Below are 21,191 nucleotides of genomic sequence, written 5' to 3' on the forward strand. Positions count from 1 at the left end.
ACCTTACTTTGGAGATTCATAGCAGCCAAGTCATGTAAAAAAGTACCCCCCACTCAAACTTGTTTGGATTTCTCATAAGAGAACTCACATGAAGAGATTAATATGATCTGAGTAGTTGAGAGGATGGAGCATCTTAAATCATCACTTAAATAGCTGTACATGACTGTACAAATACTCCTACAGAGCTGCAGAAGTCATTAAACCAGCATTCAGCATTCAGTTTAAACAGATCTGTCTATACATTTCCTTGATGTGGAGTATAAAAATATTTTGATATATCTTTTTAATAATAAGGCACCAAAATACATTTAAACAATAAAAGAGATATTAAAATATTATTAATCATTCCTGCCTCAAAAATAGTAAGTTGCTGCCAGGGTTCAAAGGTTAGTTCATAAACCCCGGAAATTTGATATGCGACTGTAATGTCCTAAGATGACAGCTCCATTTTCATACAGGAAAGATACTCTGAAACATGGCATTAAAAGTGTGACAAGGCAGCAACAGATTCCACTGATGCCGAGATCAATATAATAGATGTTTTGGAATTTCTTGCTCTTAACAGTGACTTTTAAATACAGTTTTCTAATGCATGCCAAGTCTAATATCAGTTATGAGTCTGAACCCCAACCCTGACAAAAAATTACTTCTTCATTTTGATTAATTTGTGCATGTCTTTTGGAAAGAAAAGAAAGGGGAATTTTATTTCTTTATTTAAGAATTAGGAGGGGAAAAAAAAACAACCCACCTTTTATTTTTTATTTTTTCCTTCTTTTTTTTTTTCCCCCCAGAGGAAAAAAAAAAAAAAAATCAGGGCAGAAGCTCTAAGCCTTCCAAATTTCAAGCTCTTCATAACACATAGCATGTCAAAAAAATTATTCTTAACCTATCTAAACCAAGATGTTCTTCTAAACTATCACTTTAAATAGCAGCTTTCTATAATTGTTAGTCTTTCGAACTTGCTTCAGCCTGAACCAGCCCTGAGAAACTGCACCTTCAAATTTCAAGCTGTCCCAGACTCCGTGTAATACCTTTACCCGCATGGACACCACAGTCTCCCTGCATCTCTAATACTGAGAATCAGGTCAGACTGGTGTTTGCTGTCTCAAATCCAACCTTCTATACAACTTTTCCTGAAAAAAAAAAAAATAATAAAAAAAAAAGTAGCCACAGTATTTTATTCAGTCTTCTACTAACAGAAGCACAGCTGAGATATTTTTTTAATTTGCTTTTAACTTCTGTTTCTGTTGTAGATCTAACAGAGACTGAGGAGCAGAGTCATTGTAATTCCTAAGTAAATTCTAACCATAGACTCAGTTTGTTGATTTTGCATGGCTTCATAGATTCCATCTAAGTTTGTCCGTTATTGCTTGAAGATTAAAATGGGAAAATATTAAGAATAAAGCACAGAATTATAACTGCATTTGGGACAATGCACTAGTTCAAGGGTCAATAGTTCAAACAATGCAATACATACACCTAGCTTCAATTTCTGTTTCAAGTAATCCTTAAGTATTCTAAAATAAATAAAGGTTTGGAAAGCAAATAGCTATATAATCAGTATAAGTTTCCGTTGTGGATCTTCCAAGAAGATCAGACAACATTGAATGTCTAGAGCTAGGACAGCAGATTGGCTTGCTTCTGTTGTTGCTGTATGGCCTGTGAGATGCTGGAGCAATAGATGGTATGGATCGTCAACAGTACTTTCCAGGTCACATACTCCAAAAGTTCTCAGAGCAGCAGCAGCAATCACCTTTACAGTCCAAGGCTCTGGCATAGCCAGATCATTTTGCTGTCCAAAGCCATAGGAATAGTACTTAATTTGCAGATAGTAGGGCCCATCTCCACCATAACCTTATAGCTCTCAGTGAACCTTTCCGAGTCTTATTTCCCTCTTACTAAGCACTGACCAAATGCATCCTAGCACCAAGCCTGGTACCACACATCAGAACAGGAAACAAATGACTGAAGAAGAATTATACCTTGGTACAGGAAGGATAACACTTCACGCCAGTAGCCCTATCTGGGGATTTCTCTGTCTCCCTCTGAAGTTACAGGAACCACAGCTTGGGTGGAGCACAGAAAGGGGTGCGTAACACAAAGTTTGAAGGTCCTGATACCCCAACTGTCCTGTGTACTTGTGTACCTGTCTTTGCAAGCATGTAATTGCAAACATAGGTTGTGTATTTGTAATTGTCAAAAGAAAGGCTAAGTCAAGTTGATTGTTCTGTCCTGAAAAAACAAGTTCACTAAGCGAGTTACAGATTTGTTGTGAATTTGTGCACCTGTCTAGTCCCTCAGTGGGGATTTCACTGGTTGTCCCTAGGCTCACAGAAACAGACAAGCCACAACTTGTAAAGCTGGATGAAAAGATGCATGCTGAAGACTGCTGTGAGGTCCTTTACAAGGTAATGGCATTTTTTTTTCCCTTTTCCCAGTGTGTAACAAATAATACTCCCATTTTGATAACATTATCCTGGTAATAAATAACCAATACGGTCTTTGTGTGGTTTTCTTCTCTTAACCATATGCTGCATTGGCTCATGCACAGGCTCATGCATCCACACCTACACATAAATTGACTACAAAGTTTTCTGGGAGATCCCAAAATGCAAAAAAAGCCATTAGAGGTGACCTCGACTAGCAATCTTTTGAAGACAACTATTACAAAAAAATATAGGATATAAAGCCACGCCTGGTAACCTCTATAACATAGTATGGTCTAAGTACACATTGACAAACGGGAAATGAGAGGGATTTGTGGAAAAGCATCTACCCTCTGAAAACAAGTACTAAATCAGGCAATATAATTAAGGGATACATCTGGTTTGTAGTCCATCCAGGAGCAAAGCTCCCTACAGCACGGGCCAGAAGGATCTGTACAGGAGCCAAGCTCCTCACCATGGAGGTCCATGGGGTCCATCCACAGGAGCCTTGTGCTGAGCTGCAACGGAGCTTGGGGCAGGGGTTAAGGAGTTTCCCAGATGACTATGTTCAGGGACAGTAAGGCCTGTTTAGTGCACTCAAGACCCTGACATAAGGAAAGATTATTTCATTTAAGAAACTCTGAAGGAAAACACAAATTAAGTTTTTAAAAGCTGGAAAAAATGAGTTTTTAAAAATGTTTTACTGAATTTGCTGCTCATAAATCTTAAATAATTACTTAAATTTCTGTGCATTGAGTTGGCTTAAGGATCTTATTCTTAGCTATCAAAAACCACTCTATTTTAATAATTGTATTTGATATGTAGGAGAGTTATTAGTTATTTGGGAGAAAACAAAACAAAACAGAACATCTGTCTGGTTTGTGTTTGCATCTTTCTCCTGACACATATTCATTTTTTTGTTTGTTTTTTTGGTTGGTTGGTTGTTTTTTTGGGTTTTTTTTTTTTGTTAAACCCTTATATATAATTGGTGTATATTAGAGCTCATTAAGAAATTCACTCCATACATAGTTTAATCATTGTAGATTCACCTGTTAGATTTTCCCAGAAGGGTCACGAATAGAAATAGTTCTGAAAGACTTCACTAATTTGTGGTTACTATAGATGCCAAGTCCCATGTTATTCATCACATTGGTTTTGTTTTGTATTGTGTATGATTCTTTATGAAATCTGGAGAGTTATGCTTCTGTGTTTCCAACAGCAATGGTTTGTATAAAAAGTAATTACAAATTTTAGAATGCTTACCTGATAAGTCAAGCTGCAAAACACAGACTACTTTGCCAACTGCATACTTAAATATTATTTCATTGCTATTGTATTCAGAATTTGTATCCAGATTATTTTATGCATTCTACGGATTATGAATCAAACGTATTTAGCAGCAACTGTTAACTGAATTTGTTTGAAAAGTGTTGTTTACATTGTAACCTGGTATAGTGTCACATCTTTTTTGCAGGGGGAACAGTAGAAACCAAGTTCTTTCCTGAGGGACTTTGTCTGATTTTGCTGCGAGATACATTTTAGTTCTTAGGGAGATAACAGGCACAGATTTAATGAGATAACCTGTTTTTCTTATTGTTTTTGTTGTTGTCAATTTACATTAGTTGTTAAAATGCATTTTGTAAAAAACATCCAAAGTACTACACTGCTCTTATAATGTTTTATTGGACAACCTTATGAGCTATTTTTTCCCCAGTTTATGAGCAGATTTTTTTTCCATAAATACAAAACCTTCAGTTCAGAACATCTATTATCCCTTAAGCATTTGCTCATAACTTTGGCACTGAGTATCAAACCCAGCCCCAAATAAATTAATTGACATATGGTTTCATATAATTGCTGGAACTCAGCATAAAATGGATACTGTGACAATATGTAATCATGCTGGCAATGCATTCCAGTTGGGGAGAAGTGTTTTAAAAATTTTAATTTCATTTAGTTTGCATGTTTTGGGGGTTGTTGGTTGGTTTGGGTTTGTTTTTTTTTTTTTTTTTTTTTTTTTTTTTGAACCATAGGGGTTTTTAAGCTTTTTATACCAGATCTATCCCTATTTCAGATGGCATATTTCTTTATGTGTGTATATGAATACAGGGAGATAGAAATAACTTCTCAGAAAGAAGCAATCACCAGGATCTTGGACTGCACACAAAGGCTACTCATGCACTTAAAAATCTTACCAATGATCACTCAGTTGTTAATAACATTTCTACTGAAAAGATCATTTAGATTATCTGAGTGAAAATACATCTGTTTAATTTGATTCTTTACACAATAGTGTGCAAGCTCTTCTGCCTCTTCGGTTGCAACTGTTAAGGATACACTTGTGCAACAGAGAACAGTGCTACTGGATTGCCTTGTCCTTGATTTTGCACTCTGGGTGACTTGAAATCATCTGAAGAGAGGGGGAGATTGCTCTTATATTAAAAGTTAGATTTTCTATTTTGTTTTTCAGTGTCACGAATTGTATATATGCATTATAGATTTACAGTTTCAAAACCTTATTAATATTTTGGGAGTTCTTAAATATAGGGCCAAATTTGGAGCTCCTGACACCGGGCAAAGTAAGAAGGTGTTTAATGTGTCAGAAGTATTCAGCTTTTGTCAAATTTTGCTTTCTTTTTTTTTTTGGTACTATAATTGAACAGTTTGGCATTGATACAGACTTGGCCTCATTATTTGGTAACATTCTGTCCATACACTTGAACATCATTACTCTGATCTTTGTTAAGAAAACTATTTTTTTTTTTTTTATTTTTTTTTTTAGGAAAGCATTATAGCATGGTCCTTTGCAAAAAGTTACAGAACACTGTCAGAACACAGCTTCTGTTTCCTTTATTCTCATTATACAGACTATACCTTCCCAAAACAACAATGGGAATATAAAGAATAAAGATCTATTACTTCTTTTCATTTTCTTTTGCAAGGTTTTAAAATTTCTGTGTAAATGAATTCTATCTCAGACTGCATGTCTGAATATGTCCAGCCAGGGACTAAGTTACCAGTCCCTAAATAATTTTTTCCACAGTCATATACAGAAGACTGAAAGATAAGCATTCAGTCAAATGCCTTTGCTAGATCTGTCCTTTATGAGATCAGACAGGTTAGTCAAATGCTTTTAAGAAAAACAGAAATATTTCTATGGCAAGAAAATAGTAGCAAAAAACTCCCTTTAATTTAACTATGTCACAGAACAGCCCTATCAAGGAATGGAGTAACAGGGAAAGTAGGAACAGACCATGAGCTAACAAACTTGAAGTAACCTACATGTTAGGAACTCTTCTCAAAAATGAAAAAAAGAAGACGCATATGGGATGTAAAAATCCATATACAGAATTTGAAAGAATTATGGCTTGAGAAAGAGGCTCTGGATTCCACTAGTGAAAGCTTTTCAAAAGGCAGCAAGGTTAGTCACAGGACATGAAAAAGTATCACTGATCAAGTGCAAATCTAGTTTGATGTGCCTTCAAGGAATTTCACTTATATAAGTACATTTTGTCCATTCTCCCAAAACATTACTTCTCTCTAGATACGTTTCTGTTATATGTTCATTTCATTACAAGCTAGCAATAAAACTTCCAAAACACCATTCTTTCTTATGGTATGGATTGCATACAATAGAAAACACACTTCAATTACACTCATTGAATGAAAATGCAAGATGCATAGAAAGAGGAGGGCAAGACCTTGGAGAAAGAGAAGATAAACCTCAAAATAGCTGTCCTTCCTGAGCATTTATGCATTCTACTGTAATTTGAGTGTGGAAAAGGGATAACAGTTCTGAAGATGTATCTGTATTGCAGGAAAGAGACCATCGAATGTGTGTATGCATGCACACACGTGTGTGCCTGTATATACCTATAAAGGATGGTAGATGAAACATAAATAAAGGAAACTAGTGATGCTGCAAATGCAGAACAGAAAATCCATCTCCAGAGTAGCATTAATACAATATCAGAATTTGTCAGTGAAAGCACAGAGCTTTCTATGGCATCTTCTATTTACCATTGGAAAATGGTTTCCCCAGTCATATGATTGAATGTCAATTCCATGATGTTTTCTTGTGTGGTTTGTACTAGATACTTAACAAGCTAACTTTTTGGAGAATTTGCAAAGCTCAATACTACTTTCCTACATGCAAAACATATTGTAAGAATATATTTTAACAAGGCAGGATGAACTTCACATACAATTAAAGATGCAAACTGTTACCTTTACATGGTTTAATCAAAATTCCTGTAAAACTCAGCTGATGAATTTGCCAGTCACACTGCATTTTGCTTGTAGTTCTATGTAAGATTACAAAACAATGACTGTTGAATAACCTGTGTAGCATATGAATGCACGTCCTGGTTTTTCTAGGATAGAATTAATTTTCTTCTTAGTAGTTAGAAGAGCTATGTTTTGGTTTCAGTGTAGACTTGTTATGAGAAGAACATTGATAAAAGTACTACTGTTATTAGTTGCTACTGGAACTCAAGGCCGTCGTGTTTGGCTGGTTCACAGCTGCATTAGGACTGGGAGGGAGAAGTGCAGTGAATAGCAAAGCCCGAAACTGGCATTTGGATGTGCCAATGAAATATTCCATATCATATCACATCATGTTTAGTATATTATCCGGGACTGACCGGAAAGTGGGGGATTCTCTCTGACTTTCACTCAGGCTCTCACTCTTCTGGGATTGTGGTTTCAGTTCAGGATTGTCACTCCTCCGGGATCATTATGTGGGAATGGGTCGGGCTTAGTCGGCGGGTGGTGAGCAATTGCACTGTATTATCACTCCTTGTATATTTTATTACTGTTATCATTATTACTACTATTTTAATATTAGGGTTTTTTTAATGTTTTCTTTTATTTCTATTATTAAACTGCTCTTATCTCAACCTACAATCCTCTTTAGCCTTGCCCCCAATCCTCTCTCCTATCCCCTGAGGGTGGGGGAGGAAGTGGGTGAATGGCTGTGTTGGCTGCTAGCCAAGGGCTAGCCCAGTGAAACTATCACAGTGCAGAAAATAATTTTTGGGGCAAAATCTCTAGAAGACATGTGGTGTGGGAGATGCTTCTTTGTACATAGAAGACAAAAAGTAGCAAGCCCTGGTCTCATGCTGTTTTGCATACTTATTTGTAGTAAAAGAAATGCAATGAAGAGCAAGCTTCACTGAGATCATATTCCTTATCCAGCCACTCAAGACACATAATTTTAATCCCAAAGGAACCTAAAGAAGCAAACTCTATTAATAAGCACAGGCTACTATTTGCTGATCAGGCTTCCTTATCCCCTCATTCTCTCATTTGCTACTGTGAGGAAAATCATACAATTGCATATGTGGATGCAGAAAAAAACTGTAACTCCCTTCTATTGATGCCACAGCTATCTGTTAGGAAGACAACTGTTACACAAAATAGCATAACCTGTATACTTCTGACTATATTTTTTGCTGATTAATGCAAAATGGAAAATAAAATACATGCTATTAATTAAATCTTCAAATTATCTTAGCTGGAATAATTTCAAAGATTTGTACAAATGTAGTACTATATTTGACTGTTTTGTGCACTATTTCAATTAATAATTAACTTTAAAGAATTCAGTGGAAGAGATTGTATTAATGAAAGAGAAAAAAAAATATGAGGAAGTTAAGGAGAACTTTTTCTGAAAAAAAAATCAAGAAAATAGCTTGATTTATAACATTATGATTCCACATTTATAACATTATGATTCCACATAAAGATACTTTTGCACTTCCAAATTTATTTTGTTTTGCAGAGGATTCTAAAGATCTGTAATGGATTTTGTTTACAAGTAAAATGATCCACCAGAATTACAAATTTTAGCTGAGAAACCTAAAATGCAGTGTTCAATTTTGTACTGCTTTAACAAGAAACGCACCAGCAGATTTTTCATATTCAAGAATAGATTTCACACATAAGAAATTGAAATACAAATGTAAAACATTAATCTGAGACACATGACATTCCCAACCTGGAACCAAATCAGCTTGAGCTCCCTGAAATGCAATGTCACAAGTCAGATAAAGCCTATTTTAAACTATACGTCTGTAAATTTAGGGCAAGTGAGTAGGCTTTGCACTGATGTGAGTCACAAGAGTTTGGCCAAACTATGTTGCATGGAGTTTAAATCAAGGAAGTTGATTTCAGTATAGCTGAAACAAATTATTTTTAAGGTGACATGACCAAGACAACTATTTATTTATTTATAATTTTGAAAGTACTTATAAATGAACCTGTTTCTTTCAACACTTCCTTTCTGCTTTCAGCTATCCATACCATAACTCCAGGTCTCCCTAGCTACAAGCCATTACCAGGTCATTTTACACGGAAGCATTAACTCACAGTATTTGCCTGCATAAAATACATATATCCTTCATACTACTGAAGTAAGAAATAATAGGTACTAAGCAGTTAATGTCATTTACAAGCCTGTGACAGGAATGACATTTTTGCCATTGGAAGATCCATAAATGGTTATTCCTTTTACTAATATCTGCTACTTAGAAGAAAGGCAACAGCTGATAGGAAGGAAACAAATTTATTAAATGTCTTATTCCTTTCAAGCCTCTTGATGCTAAAAATAAAATAAAACACCAAAAAAACCCCACACAAACAAAAAACCCCAAGAAAGCACACATCAACATCACCCCCAGCAAAGCCAAAACAAAAACACTGGGTTAAATTTGGAAGCATGAAAATTCAAAGTTATTTCTGACAGGAAAAAAGTTTTCCTGAGATCTCTAAATCCAAAGGACTCCTCTGAAAGTGGAAAGAAATCAGCAAACCACAGTATGAAAACATTTAAGATTAAAAGCTGCAATGGAATAGACATGAGGAAGAATAAATCCAATCTTAATGACTTCAGAAAAGTAAAGAAGTTATTTTAGGGAGTGATACCTATACCATCTGTGCTGGTAAACAGCACTCTGAGAAAAAAACAGTTAAATTCCCCAAATCCATTCTCAAATCACCTTCAGGTAAAACATGTCAGAAATAGAGGTCTTTGTTATTGGAAAACTGGAGAAAAGAAAAAAAAAAACCTAAACAAAAAAACCCACCAAAAAACAAGAGGGTGTTCAGTGTAAAAAAAACTTCCTAAATGAGACTGTGGTGAATATGTCTTTCTTTGAATAAGAAAATCCCAAAATAAACAACAACAACAAAAAAACCCAATGAAAACAACCAAACAATAAAATAAAACACAGGACATTTAGAAGACAGCGTGGCTATAAATCAGCACTAAACATAGATACAGAAAACTGACTTGTAAGCATTTAATCAGTAAATGGAACCAAAGTAAGCAATACAATACATTATAATTAATGCATTGGAATTAATATTGCCAAACTTAAACCATCCAGGTAAGTATCAGACATAAGTTTTCTAGGCTTCTTCTGTACCCTACAGAGACAAGTAATTCCAAAGGGCTATTCAAACAGTCCTAAAATAAGGAGGGGCAGTTGTAGTTTGACAGTAGAGTAAATCCAAGCATTTAAGACATGTCCTGTTATCTAAGAAATTGCTGCCACATGATATAAAATACCGTTAGAGCATCTGTTTAGAAAAAAAAACCCAAATGCTCAAAACACTTCTACAGGTTAGTTCTGCACTGCCTGTCTTATATTGTTCCAAAAATGCTCTATATTGTGTGCTGTTTAATTAGTTGGAAATGTGAGTGCACAATTAGGCCTGAACCAAATGCAGTCTGTAATGCTGAGTGGCTCAGTAGTGCAGCGATTAACAGTGAAATAATGGCCTATGAGAGATGAATACAGATTCTTCTTTTCTGCATAAATGATAAATGGCATCTGAACTGTTAAATCTAGCAGAGAGGAAACTTCCCTGTAATACCAGATTCAAAGGCCCTTGAAATCTATGGAAATAATCCAATCAACTTCAGTAGGATCTGATCTGATATTACACACTTCATGCATACTAAAGGCATTAAAAAGATTATTTTAAGCACACACAATTATTATCGCACAATGTTTTGCACTTTAATGTTCCCACTCAATTTTTTTCAGTTCTCTGTCTTTTCTTCTCTCAGCTACTACTTTCAGCTTGGTGATGAAGCAATGTCAGCTGAAGAAATGTTTCATTACGCTTAATACTTTTGTCTGACCCTGATATACACAGCTCGTGCTTCTGGCAAATACACACTTCTTTCCTTCTCTTCCTCCTTTACTTTTCTTGGAGGTTTAATTTACTATTTTGTGCAAAATTTCCTGACCAAATGAAGGTACTGCTGATTTCATTGGCATTTTTCCAATACATAGTGGGCTATTTGTGCTCTGTCTCTGATAGTTCAGGGAAAATATACTGTAAGAGGTACTTCCTGTTTGCATATTGCTTGTGGCCTGTTGTCAACCTTTTACTCTTCTCCTAATTTAAGGGAAGAATGCTGGCACCTGTTCTCCAACTACATTATTCAATCTGTGCATCCCACTTACACATCTTCCAAAATCCTCATATTGCAACCCTACTGTTGAATCCCCAGACATTCTTATTTTTCTTTTACACGTATATACAAAGTTTTTGCAATATTCTGCCTTATTACACATCTTTTTGTACTTTGTTTTTTAGGCTTTGTGGGCGCTGCTTTCTACTGTGTTCCTTTACTGTCATCTCAAAGGAGACAACAGAAACTTAGAAATTTTTAGGTTTATATTAAAAGATTCCACAGTCATGGTTTGCAGATGTCTTACAAGAAAATGATACAGCACACCTCAAAGACAAAAGATCTGCTCTGCCTAGCGATGAGATCTGAAGTCACAAGCAGTGGCATTTATTTCTTTGTTTACATTAGATGCATAAAACAAACTGTACTTGCAGTAGTCCTAGGTATTTGATGGTAGTGGAAAGTACAGAGGCATGAGCAGGCTGAGGTCCCTTATTTTATGCCAAATCCATAATTTTCACTTCTCCCTCAGAGTAATGCACAATTGTACTAAATTAAATACTTCATCCTTGTCAACTCTAAAAATTCTGCACTATTCCTTAGAAGTTCAGCATAAAAGGAATAGTTTCCTCATATTAATGACTTATGGAAAGAGATTATAAATGTTAAAATCATGGAATACTTAGGAAATACTCTTTCAGATGACAATACCCCCTTTTTTTTTTTTTTTTTTTTTCCTCCTCAAAAGGGCAAGTAAACAAAAAGAAACAGATTAATTGGGCAATGGGCATGAAAATCTCATCTTGACTCCTTTCTTCCTATTTCCTAAATTTTACAAAACTATTAAAAACTTCAATGCCTGGTAAAGGACTGTGTTGAGCAGCCCTAGATAGAGACAATTCTAATAGCACCAGTTTTCATACATAATACTAATTAAAATATAAATTTCTGTCTAATATTTATATAAAATTTTACCTTCTCAAGGCTTTATCTCCCACCTTTTAATTTGGTGAAGGATGCTATCTCAACTGTAATTTATGTTACCAGACACAAATTAATTTTCTGTATTAATTGGATGATTTGTAAAAGATTCAAATTCAAATTATACAACATTAGCAATAGTGAATATTTTCACTCATTAAATAAATGACAGATGCAGAATTATGTATGAACAATTGATAAAATAAGATAAAAAACTGTAAGGAACTGATAAGAAGGTTAATCCACTTTTTAGAAACAGATTTTTAGTTTAAAGCTTAAGAAAATAATATTAAAAAAACACCAAAACATTCAAGGTCTTAAAAAAGTTTGAATATAAGATATCTTTTGTCATTGAATAACATTCCTCTTGAGGTAAAAGGGCCAATAAACTAGTTAAATACTCATGCCCAATTTCATGAAATGGCAAGAGGAAAGTAAAAGCAGATACCTCCCCTGTGTGAGCTTTCTGTTTGTTAATTACACTGTAGCTAAAGAATGCAGTCACCATCTGTTTCACTCAGGCAACTTTATATATTCAAAGAAAGTATATGAAAGCTTGAAAAAAAGTGCATAGAATTATCTTTCTCTTTCCTCCGTATCTTCACATATATTTCTTTCTTGGATAGTAAACTAATATGTCCATACAGCAACAATGTAATTCAGGTTGTGTAGCTATTTATACATTATTTTTAAAATCTTAACTTGGGGCAAGGAAGGCGGGGGGAGGAATCTCTGTAATTCTAATAAGGAATATATACCCAAACTGTGCAACATCAAGTATTTGTGAAGGATCACTGTGATTTTTTTACACTGAAGAGTAAAAGAAATGCTGAGGCAGTAACACTTCGTAACACTTCATGGATCCTTTAAACTGTCATCATTAGAGCTCAACAGACTGTGAGAGCATGGAGAATTAAATAGAATAACTCTCCTTTCAGCTGACACTCTAAAATCTCTTTTCAGGTAAAGCGCTGGAAGTACATGAGTAGATGCTTTATGGCTTTACTCCCATGTCCCATTCATTTTTCCTTACAATTCCATTCTTAGTCTGCATCAATCTCTTTTTCCACTCACCCTATATAACTCTCTGAATAAGTTCAGTGCATAATGCTATCCCCACTCCCTTTCTGGCCTCAACATTAAACAAAGGAGCATGTCTGAGGCTGGAAAGCAGGTACGTGAGACTCTCCCAGACAGGCTCTGGAAGGGGGTAAGGTGGTAAAAAGGCAAAAATACATTGGAGCCAAGGAATTAAGAACTCTGTTCATGCCTTCAAAAACCAGCAGATGGAGCAGAGGCCCTCTTTCACTGCAAATTATATATCTTTTACTTTTTTCTCTCATTTACATATTCCATTCTTCCTTCAACCTACTGTGTGCACACACTTGTATTTGACATACACGTAGAACCAATGAGGGTAGGGGAAAACAAGGGCTAATATAACTACCAAGCACAGGAAGTACAACAAGGTAAATAATGTTAACATTAAGAGTCTCTGTGTCAACCTTTGTTAGAAACTTTGCTACTGCTAAACAAAATGATGCTATTAGAACAGATAATGCTAATCTTGAAAAAAAATAATAAAAAAAAAAAATTCACTGACCAGAAGTTCAAAATGGACTTTACTCAATGATTTCTTCTGTTTCAGCGCTAAAAATGACTAAAGGGATTTAATAACAGTTAAGTAACCTTTAGATTTTTCATCAGTCTGCTGGTAATAAGATGAAATAGTGCTAGAAGGCAAAAGGAAGAAGGAGACTGCTGTTCCTGCAGTGCTATTTCCCATTTCACCCTCTACAGGTGCAAAAAAAAAAAACTGCACAGATGTCTCTGAAAGCAAAAACTCTTACTGAGTAGAAAAAGATGTGTTTTTTAACATGCCTACATCACCTCCTTTGTGAAAGACACTCGATATAATTATGAGCATTTTGGTATTGCCCCAGTTTACTTTGAAATAAAGCCAAACTTGCAAAGGACTTTTTTTTTTTTTTTTTTTTTTTAGATAATAATATAGCTTTACAACAAAACTGTAAGTCTGGGCCAATTCTTTTGCAAACAAAGTCAGAAATGTTGTCACTGGTTTCAATTGTTCCCAGCACTACAATTATTTGTGGAACTCTCTTATAATAAATAAATAAATAAATAATCAACTTACTTGAAAACTGTATGGCGAATCCAGATTTGCTGATATAAAAATCTGTGTCAAACTGGATAGTTACTATGTTGAGCGTACTGTGAATGCCTTCAGGAACAAGGGATCCACTAATTTCTTTGAGTAACATCTCATTCTCAGGTGGACCATCCCAAACTCGTAGAATGTCATGGGATGCCTCAGTATCAAAAGCAAGAAACTGGAGGCTGAAAGAATACCAATATTTTATTGTCAGCTGTCATATTACTCAACAACATCTCCTTAGCAACAAAACTAAACCAAAAAAGCAAATAAACTTTGATTTCCAAGGATGATTTTACATTAACATTTCACACCTTTACCTTTGGATGCATAAAAGCCCCATACAGAAATGTATTAAAAAACAAAAAAAAAAAAAAAAACCAACCAACCAACCAACCCAAACCTAATAACATCTGAATTTGTCTGCCATGAAATGATACATTATTTTAGCCATTCAAATAATCTATAAGTATCCACATAACCTCTTCAGAAAATATTTTTATTTTTCTTAAGATAATATTATGTATTATATATTTTCATTAAAAAAAAAGAACTGTAAATTCATGCAATTAGCCATATAATGTTAATAAATGTCTAACTACAAAGAACTACTGAAATGCAGTAATGTAGACTATTCCTCTACAGTTCTGCTGGCTCCAGCACTTTTTACATATTCAGTCTTACAACTTTGGCATTAAAAGGGCATTCGTATTAAATATTTTTTAATCAGATTTCCAGTTAACAGTTCCAGTTTGAATAGGTATTTGCATATATACATACATGAATTGGTTTAAAATTCATTAGCATTTCATAAAATTATAACCAAATTTAAACTTGATCTTCATCAGACAATGTTTATTGAAAAACAGGCAATTTCAACAAAAACCTGCATATTCAAACTCCGAATGTCAAAAATAATGGCCTTGAGCTGCATGTTACATTTTAAATCCTTAATTCCCCTTTTTCTCCACTGTACAGGTAAGATTTGGTCATTATGTGATTCTATATAGTTGTAAGATTTGTTGTCAGTACCTGACAATATTTCCTGGGTCTACTTCAATCACCCACATGCAACGCAGATTGTTGTCATAAGGAAAAGGATAGCCAGGAGACAAGATTCTTCCTGATGATTCTCCTTTAAAACGGCCTCCACATTCAGCTAATAAAAAACATTATGTAATGTGTTACTTCTAATTCATTACAGATGATCTTCCAGCTAATCATCTGAGCAATCAATTTATACATTTACTCTCTTGCTGAATAAGTAACACAATTAAACCAACTGTATGCCCTAAAATTGTAAGATAACATATAAGGACTTGAAGTGCCTAAGGAAAGGAACCTGTAAATATGGGTTTATTTGAATATTTTTGTATTTTCCTTTGGCACCTATGTTTTCCTAGTAATTTTGAACACAACATAACAATTTGAAAACATATTATTACATAATGAAAGGAATATGTATTGTTATTTAAAATAAAAAACCACAAAAAAACAAATCAAGAACACCATATCATCCTGAAGCAGTAGAATTAAAATAAGAAAACTAAATAAATTAGTAAGTAAAAATAAAATATATATATATATATTTATAAAAGAGGGAAAACATACTGAATAAAAGTAGGCTATTCAGAGAGAAAATCAGCCTTCCAGCCTAGAAAAAAAAAGTTTTAAAACTTCTTACTCAAAACTTGTCCTCACAGTGAAGCTATAGTATTTCTTAGAGGATAACAGATTCTGAGTAGCTCCTTCTTAGATGGTTCCAGCCAGTCATTAGGCAAAACTGAGTATTTCATAATCTTAATACCTAATCTTTGAGAAAACCTGATTTTTTTAATGTAGATTCCTGAGAACTTTAAAGCCTTTCTATTTCACTTTCCTTATTTTTAAAGTCCCTCTATTACTTTCTCTCTTGTGAAGTGCAAAGCCAAACTAATGCTTTGATTAGACATCTTGGTATAGTTAAAATTAAGTTTTATTTTGATTTAACATCACCTAAAATACTTTTAGTTGAGAGACTTATTACCTTATGATGTGCGAGTTCCATGATAAAATATAATTGAAATGCTACTCTTGATAGATTTTCTGACATAATAAAAGCAAATTTTCAGAGACAGGTGGCCTTTCATATCTGTTTTAAGCACTCTGTCAATCTATTAATTCCTAAATACTCTTTAAAAAAAAAAAAAAAGCTTTTATAAATATTCAACTCAAAGGATAGTATAGTCTATTATTCTTACAGTAAAAACATAGAGTACACTATAAAGAAAAACTGTCAAATTTAATGACATTTAAAATTAATTACATTTCACCCAGGACCACTGAACAACTAGTTTGTAATTACTGATTTTCACAGAGGTGAAAATTTTTTATTATGATTATATTGATTTTTTTATTATGATTTTTGAATTCTCCCTCTCTCCTCAGTGGTTTTTTCTGCCTCTGCAGCAAGGTTCCAGGTCCCCAGTTTTGCTAGTTGCTGAATCAGCTGTGCAAATGGCAACTTCTCAGAAAGCAGCATCCTCTCAGTTTTGTCTTACATCTCCAGATTCCTTACTGAGAATCCTAATCAAGAATCTTATTTTTTCTTCCATGTGTCAATGATATAGATTCTTCTAAGGAAGTCAAGTTAAGGGAAATATGTTTTATACTACATTTCTTCCTGCAAATTCCATGGATAGTATGTTGTATTGTAACATTTACTACATGATTAAGATTTATGATTACTACAACTGCTTGAAAATAGTTTTGCTAATGTCTTATTAATGTCACAATCTTCCATAAAATGATACTAAAACAAGAACAGTAGCATTTTTAAGACAATTTCTGATAGTAGCAGCAAATTAAAGTGTCTGTTGACTTATGGTGCTCATAAATGTCCAGGAAATAATTTTATTTGTACATGCCAACCTAAATTATTTCATCAATTTTCACAGATTCTCAAGGTTAGCCTGAACAATCTGTAGACCCTAAAAGATACTGTGATGTGCTGAGACCAAGTTCTTGTAAGCACAAAACTTCAGTGCATACAGCTACGTGACTCATAAACAAGTACTCTGGAAATAAAGGGCACCAGTGTTGCAAAAACAATCTTTTTTTTTTTTTTTTCTTCAATTTCCTTTCATAGCAAGGAAACTTAGTTTCAGTTTGATTCTAACTAAAAGCAAATGCTGAAAGAAGGATTTCTATAAACCAGAAATGTTAGAACAGTTTTACTGCTGATTCATCTTCACCTCCTGCTATTTACTCCATTACTGAATTTAAAGTTTCAAAAACTGTTTTGATCATGGATGAGTAAGAGATGTTCAGACTCAGTCTTTTGTTTCAACACATTAAAGAGATATCTGAGAGATCTCAGTCTTGTACAAAACCCGTTGTGATTAATTTTTGTTGTTTTCTTTGAGGAACGTTTCTAATCTGAGCATGCTTTTTCTTACTGATCTTCTTGTGCATTTCTTAAGTGCCCTTCTGCTTACCAGTTCTCTTCTAGCCATTTTCCTCATGTTGTATCATTACTAAGACATCATTAATCCTTTACTATATATTTTTCAGCCTAACAAGACATCCCTTTAAGAGTATTTTAAAGCATATGTAGTGATCCTTATTTAACATGAAAAACCAGAAGGTGTGTGGAATTCAAGATCATTATTTACAATTTGCATTCAAAAACTTCTTTATTTCTTAAGCTTGTCTATACAAAAAACTCACTTGTTTTAACCAAAATTATTTTAAAATCTACTTAGACAAACCAATGTAGTCCCCAGGTTGAGATGGATACTACGGTTGATACAGACAACACCTTTACAGCTCTTTAACCCTTCTCTGCATGCAAGTAACAAGTTTTACTACTTGGCCATGGAGAAATACCTAATTGATATACACATAATCAATATCATTTAAATGACAGCACCTATGTCCTCTTGTTTGCTTAATGAAAAGCATATTGTTTTCTGTGAAACTTAAATCTGGAACACAAAATGAATTTCACCCTTTACTTCCCCTACTCACTCAAACTAGATTTCCTCTAAAAGGAGATTAAAAAGGAATAAAATTACTATAATATTTAACTCTTGTCTTCTTTTTTCTCTCCTATGAAGAAATTGAGCCTGTAGGTACCTGCACAACTTATAAAGTTATTGTAATATTGTAATGAAGGGTATAATATTGTGTTATTCATCATAGCAACATAAGAGAAACCAAGTGACAAAAATACAATATAACTATATATCTCTTTAATATCTTTAAGTTTTTCTTTTAATTTATTTTATAGTATTTATATGTAGATATATGAAAAGTTTTGTAGCGTAACGATATTTAGTTACAATTAGGAAAAAAAAATATTAGTTTTACAACCCCTCATAAAATATATAAGGTCCTGGCTTTCTGTTTAAACTGTCTTTTTATATTTATGATTAGCTGACTATAACAAGATTCTTACATTTTAGGAATTTCAGTATGTACGAATAATTAATAATTACTATCTTTTTTAAACCTAAAAAAGGCAACACCACTCACATAGACTTAAATGAGATCTATGCAAAGAGATCTGTAAATGTGTGTGTGTGTATATAGAGCTGTATGCATGCAGATCAGATTTCACACAGATCTAACACTCCTTATTAATTTTTCTCTGTCTTATATTCAGATAAAAGTTTAAGTAAATAAATAAATAATTTTTAAAAAGAGTTTAATACCAATACATGATGGCAGAGGATAGTCCCATGCTCTTCTTTCCCCAGTCATACACTTTAGAAGGCTACTTCCATGGAGTGTGTAACCTGGATTGCATCCATAAACTATAGTGCTTCCAGCAAAATGGCCTTGGTCACTGATTTTATATCCAAACTGGGGCACACCAGGGTCTTCACAATGTGAAAGCTCAAAACCTTTGGTAGGAATAAACATTGCATTTAAAAAAATCAAACAGATAAACACATTAATTTCTGTTTTCCAGTGGAAATAAAATATTTTCAGACTTCACTTAACAACATATTTAAAATTTCTTATCTGTTTTTAAGCAGTCTAAGTAGGATAACTGTCTATACCTTTCACTAGGACCATGGAAACCAAACCATGGCATAACATCATTTTTCCTAAGAGTCGAATTAAAGACAGAGAAGGAAATTCATTATAACTATCAATCAGTTCTAAACTGATATGATAAATTATAACATGGCAGTTAAAGTGACTGTCCATTTACTTTGATGACAATCTAATTTGTGAATAGATATTTAAAGGCTCATAAACAAAATTGCACAGCAGATATGTTTGTTGTTACTGTGCACAGTAACACCAATAGCACAATAACACCTCTGGCACCAAAGAAATACAGTTATAGTCAGCAATCCCTACCCTCATCCTGCATTCAGTAGTTTGGAAATTTAAAAACTACATGCAGGAAGCAATGATAATGATGATATAGAGAATTCAAGTCAAACAATTTGGGCATTTTGGAGAATTAAGAGATGTAGAGCAAGAAGGAAACAAAATGAATTATGCATTGTAAAGGAACAGGAAAGCACATTAACATTTGGGGAAACATAAACTGTAATGTGGAAGAAAGATTTTCTGTTCCAAATAAGGTTTTCTTTTACTAACTAAGCAGCTTGAAACCTCACTTTGTTTACAACCAAATGAATATAAGCAATATCATGCAGCTCAAACTGCGTTTGGTAAGAAAGGCACTTTGTGTCAGATTGATATTTCTATCTGTAGGTGATGTGAGAGCAAATGAAGGGGTTTTCATGTCTGCATTGTTCAGTGAAGACATTTACACAGTATTTGTCCATCTGGTCAACAGTTGGTAGTCTTTCACAATCTCCAATCTCTCCTCAGGTACTGAATCATTACTACCGATTGACTGAAAAAAGGTCATTATTTTATTTTACAGACAAAATGCTTCAGATTGGATAAGGCTGTTTGCTAACATAAGGGCGGGGGGTGGGATGGAAAAAGAAAAAAAAAAAAAAAAAGGTCCAATGCTGTATCTTCCTAATTCTTCATCTTATTTGACGTCACTGAAAATGGCTCACCTCCTGAAGAGCCTCCACAACCTCTGAGCTGAACTTTTCTCATTCCTAGCTAAGCTATTGTTTCCCAGTACAGACTGCACTGCAGAAGCTCTAAAAGAGACTAATGTGAATCCCAGATGAAGAACCTTTTCTGATATTGCCAGTGTGGTACTTATTGGCCAGTCATAATTTCCTGTCTTCTTCTAAGAAAATTGTTGACCACATTGTATGAAAAGAAGTCAAAATGTGCCTTGATCCCTGAGATGTCCTCATCGCTGGATGGCCTGCTTATAGACACAGAACAAAAGTAGTCTTCTTAACTGACCACTTCCCTTTTGAGAGTGAACTTGTAACTCCATTGCCTAAGCATAGACGCTAGCAGTGTTTTTGCTGCCGTAAGTTTATTTCAGCTATCCACACAGTGCTGGGAATCCTGGCAACAGGACCAAAGGGAAAACTGTATCCTTCTGGAGAAGCACCTGGCAGCTAGGGGCATAGTGAAGGGGATCTAGAAGGGCAATAGGTGGCTATTTGAGACTATGTAGACTATTTAGAAAGAGCACAAATGCTCACAATGTGGCCCTGAAGACACAGACTGTTTTCATTACAGCTTGTGGGGATTTTGTTTTCTGCTTAAAAGTAACAGGTTAAGCCCGTGATACTTTTGGAAGTTTTCATTGTCTCTATCTATGCAAAACAAATATTAGCTCTTTACCAAAATGGGAAATGGCCAATGGGTGATGATCAGTGGCACAAAGTCTAGTTGGAGGCCTGCAACTAGCAGTGTGCCCTAGGGGTCAATACTGGGTCCAATCTTTTTCAACATCTTCCTTAATGATCTGGTTGATGGGGCAGAGTGTACCATTACCAAGTTTCCTGATAACATCAAACTCAAACTGGGAGGAGTAGCTAGTATGCCAGTAGGTTATGCTGCCATCCAGAGCAACCTTGACAGGCTGAAGAAATCGGCCAACATGAACCTCGGGAAGTTCAGCAATGAGACGTGCAGAGTCTTATAGCTGGAGAGGAACAATTCCACCACTAGAATATGCTGGGGGCCACCCAGCTGGAAAGCAGCTTTGCAGAAAAGAACTTGGGGCTCCTGGTGGACACAAAGATGAACATGAGCCAGCAAGTGCCCTTGCAGCAAAGGCAGCTAATGGTATCCTGGGCTG

At 34.6% G+C, this 21,191-nt stretch overlaps 1 protein-coding gene across 1 annotated transcript in view; it reads right to left on the bottom strand.

The window, feature by feature from the left end:
• Nucleotides 1-21,191, bottom strand: part of LOC104522944 (CUB and sushi domain-containing protein 3) — a gene marked incomplete at its 3' end in the record, with an annotated part of 213,163 nt that overhangs the window by 81,609 nt on the left and 110,363 nt on the right. Inside the window, exons 15-17 of the mRNA XM_010165366.2 lie at nt 18,700-18,891; nt 15,038-15,164; nt 13,988-14,190 (exon numbers count right to left, since the gene is read on the bottom strand). Coding sequence (XP_010163668.2) covers nt 13,988-14,190; nt 15,038-15,164; nt 18,700-18,891 — 522 coding nt within the window. The remainder of the gene's footprint in view (nt 1-13,987; nt 14,191-15,037; nt 15,165-18,699; nt 18,892-21,191) is intronic.

This window comes from Antrostomus carolinensis, unplaced genomic scaffold, assembly GCF_000700745.2.
Source record: "Antrostomus carolinensis isolate BGI_N321 unplaced genomic scaffold, ASM70074v2 scaffold253, whole genome shotgun sequence".
Taxonomy (NCBI): domain Eukaryota; kingdom Metazoa; phylum Chordata; class Aves; order Caprimulgiformes; family Caprimulgidae; genus Antrostomus; species Antrostomus carolinensis.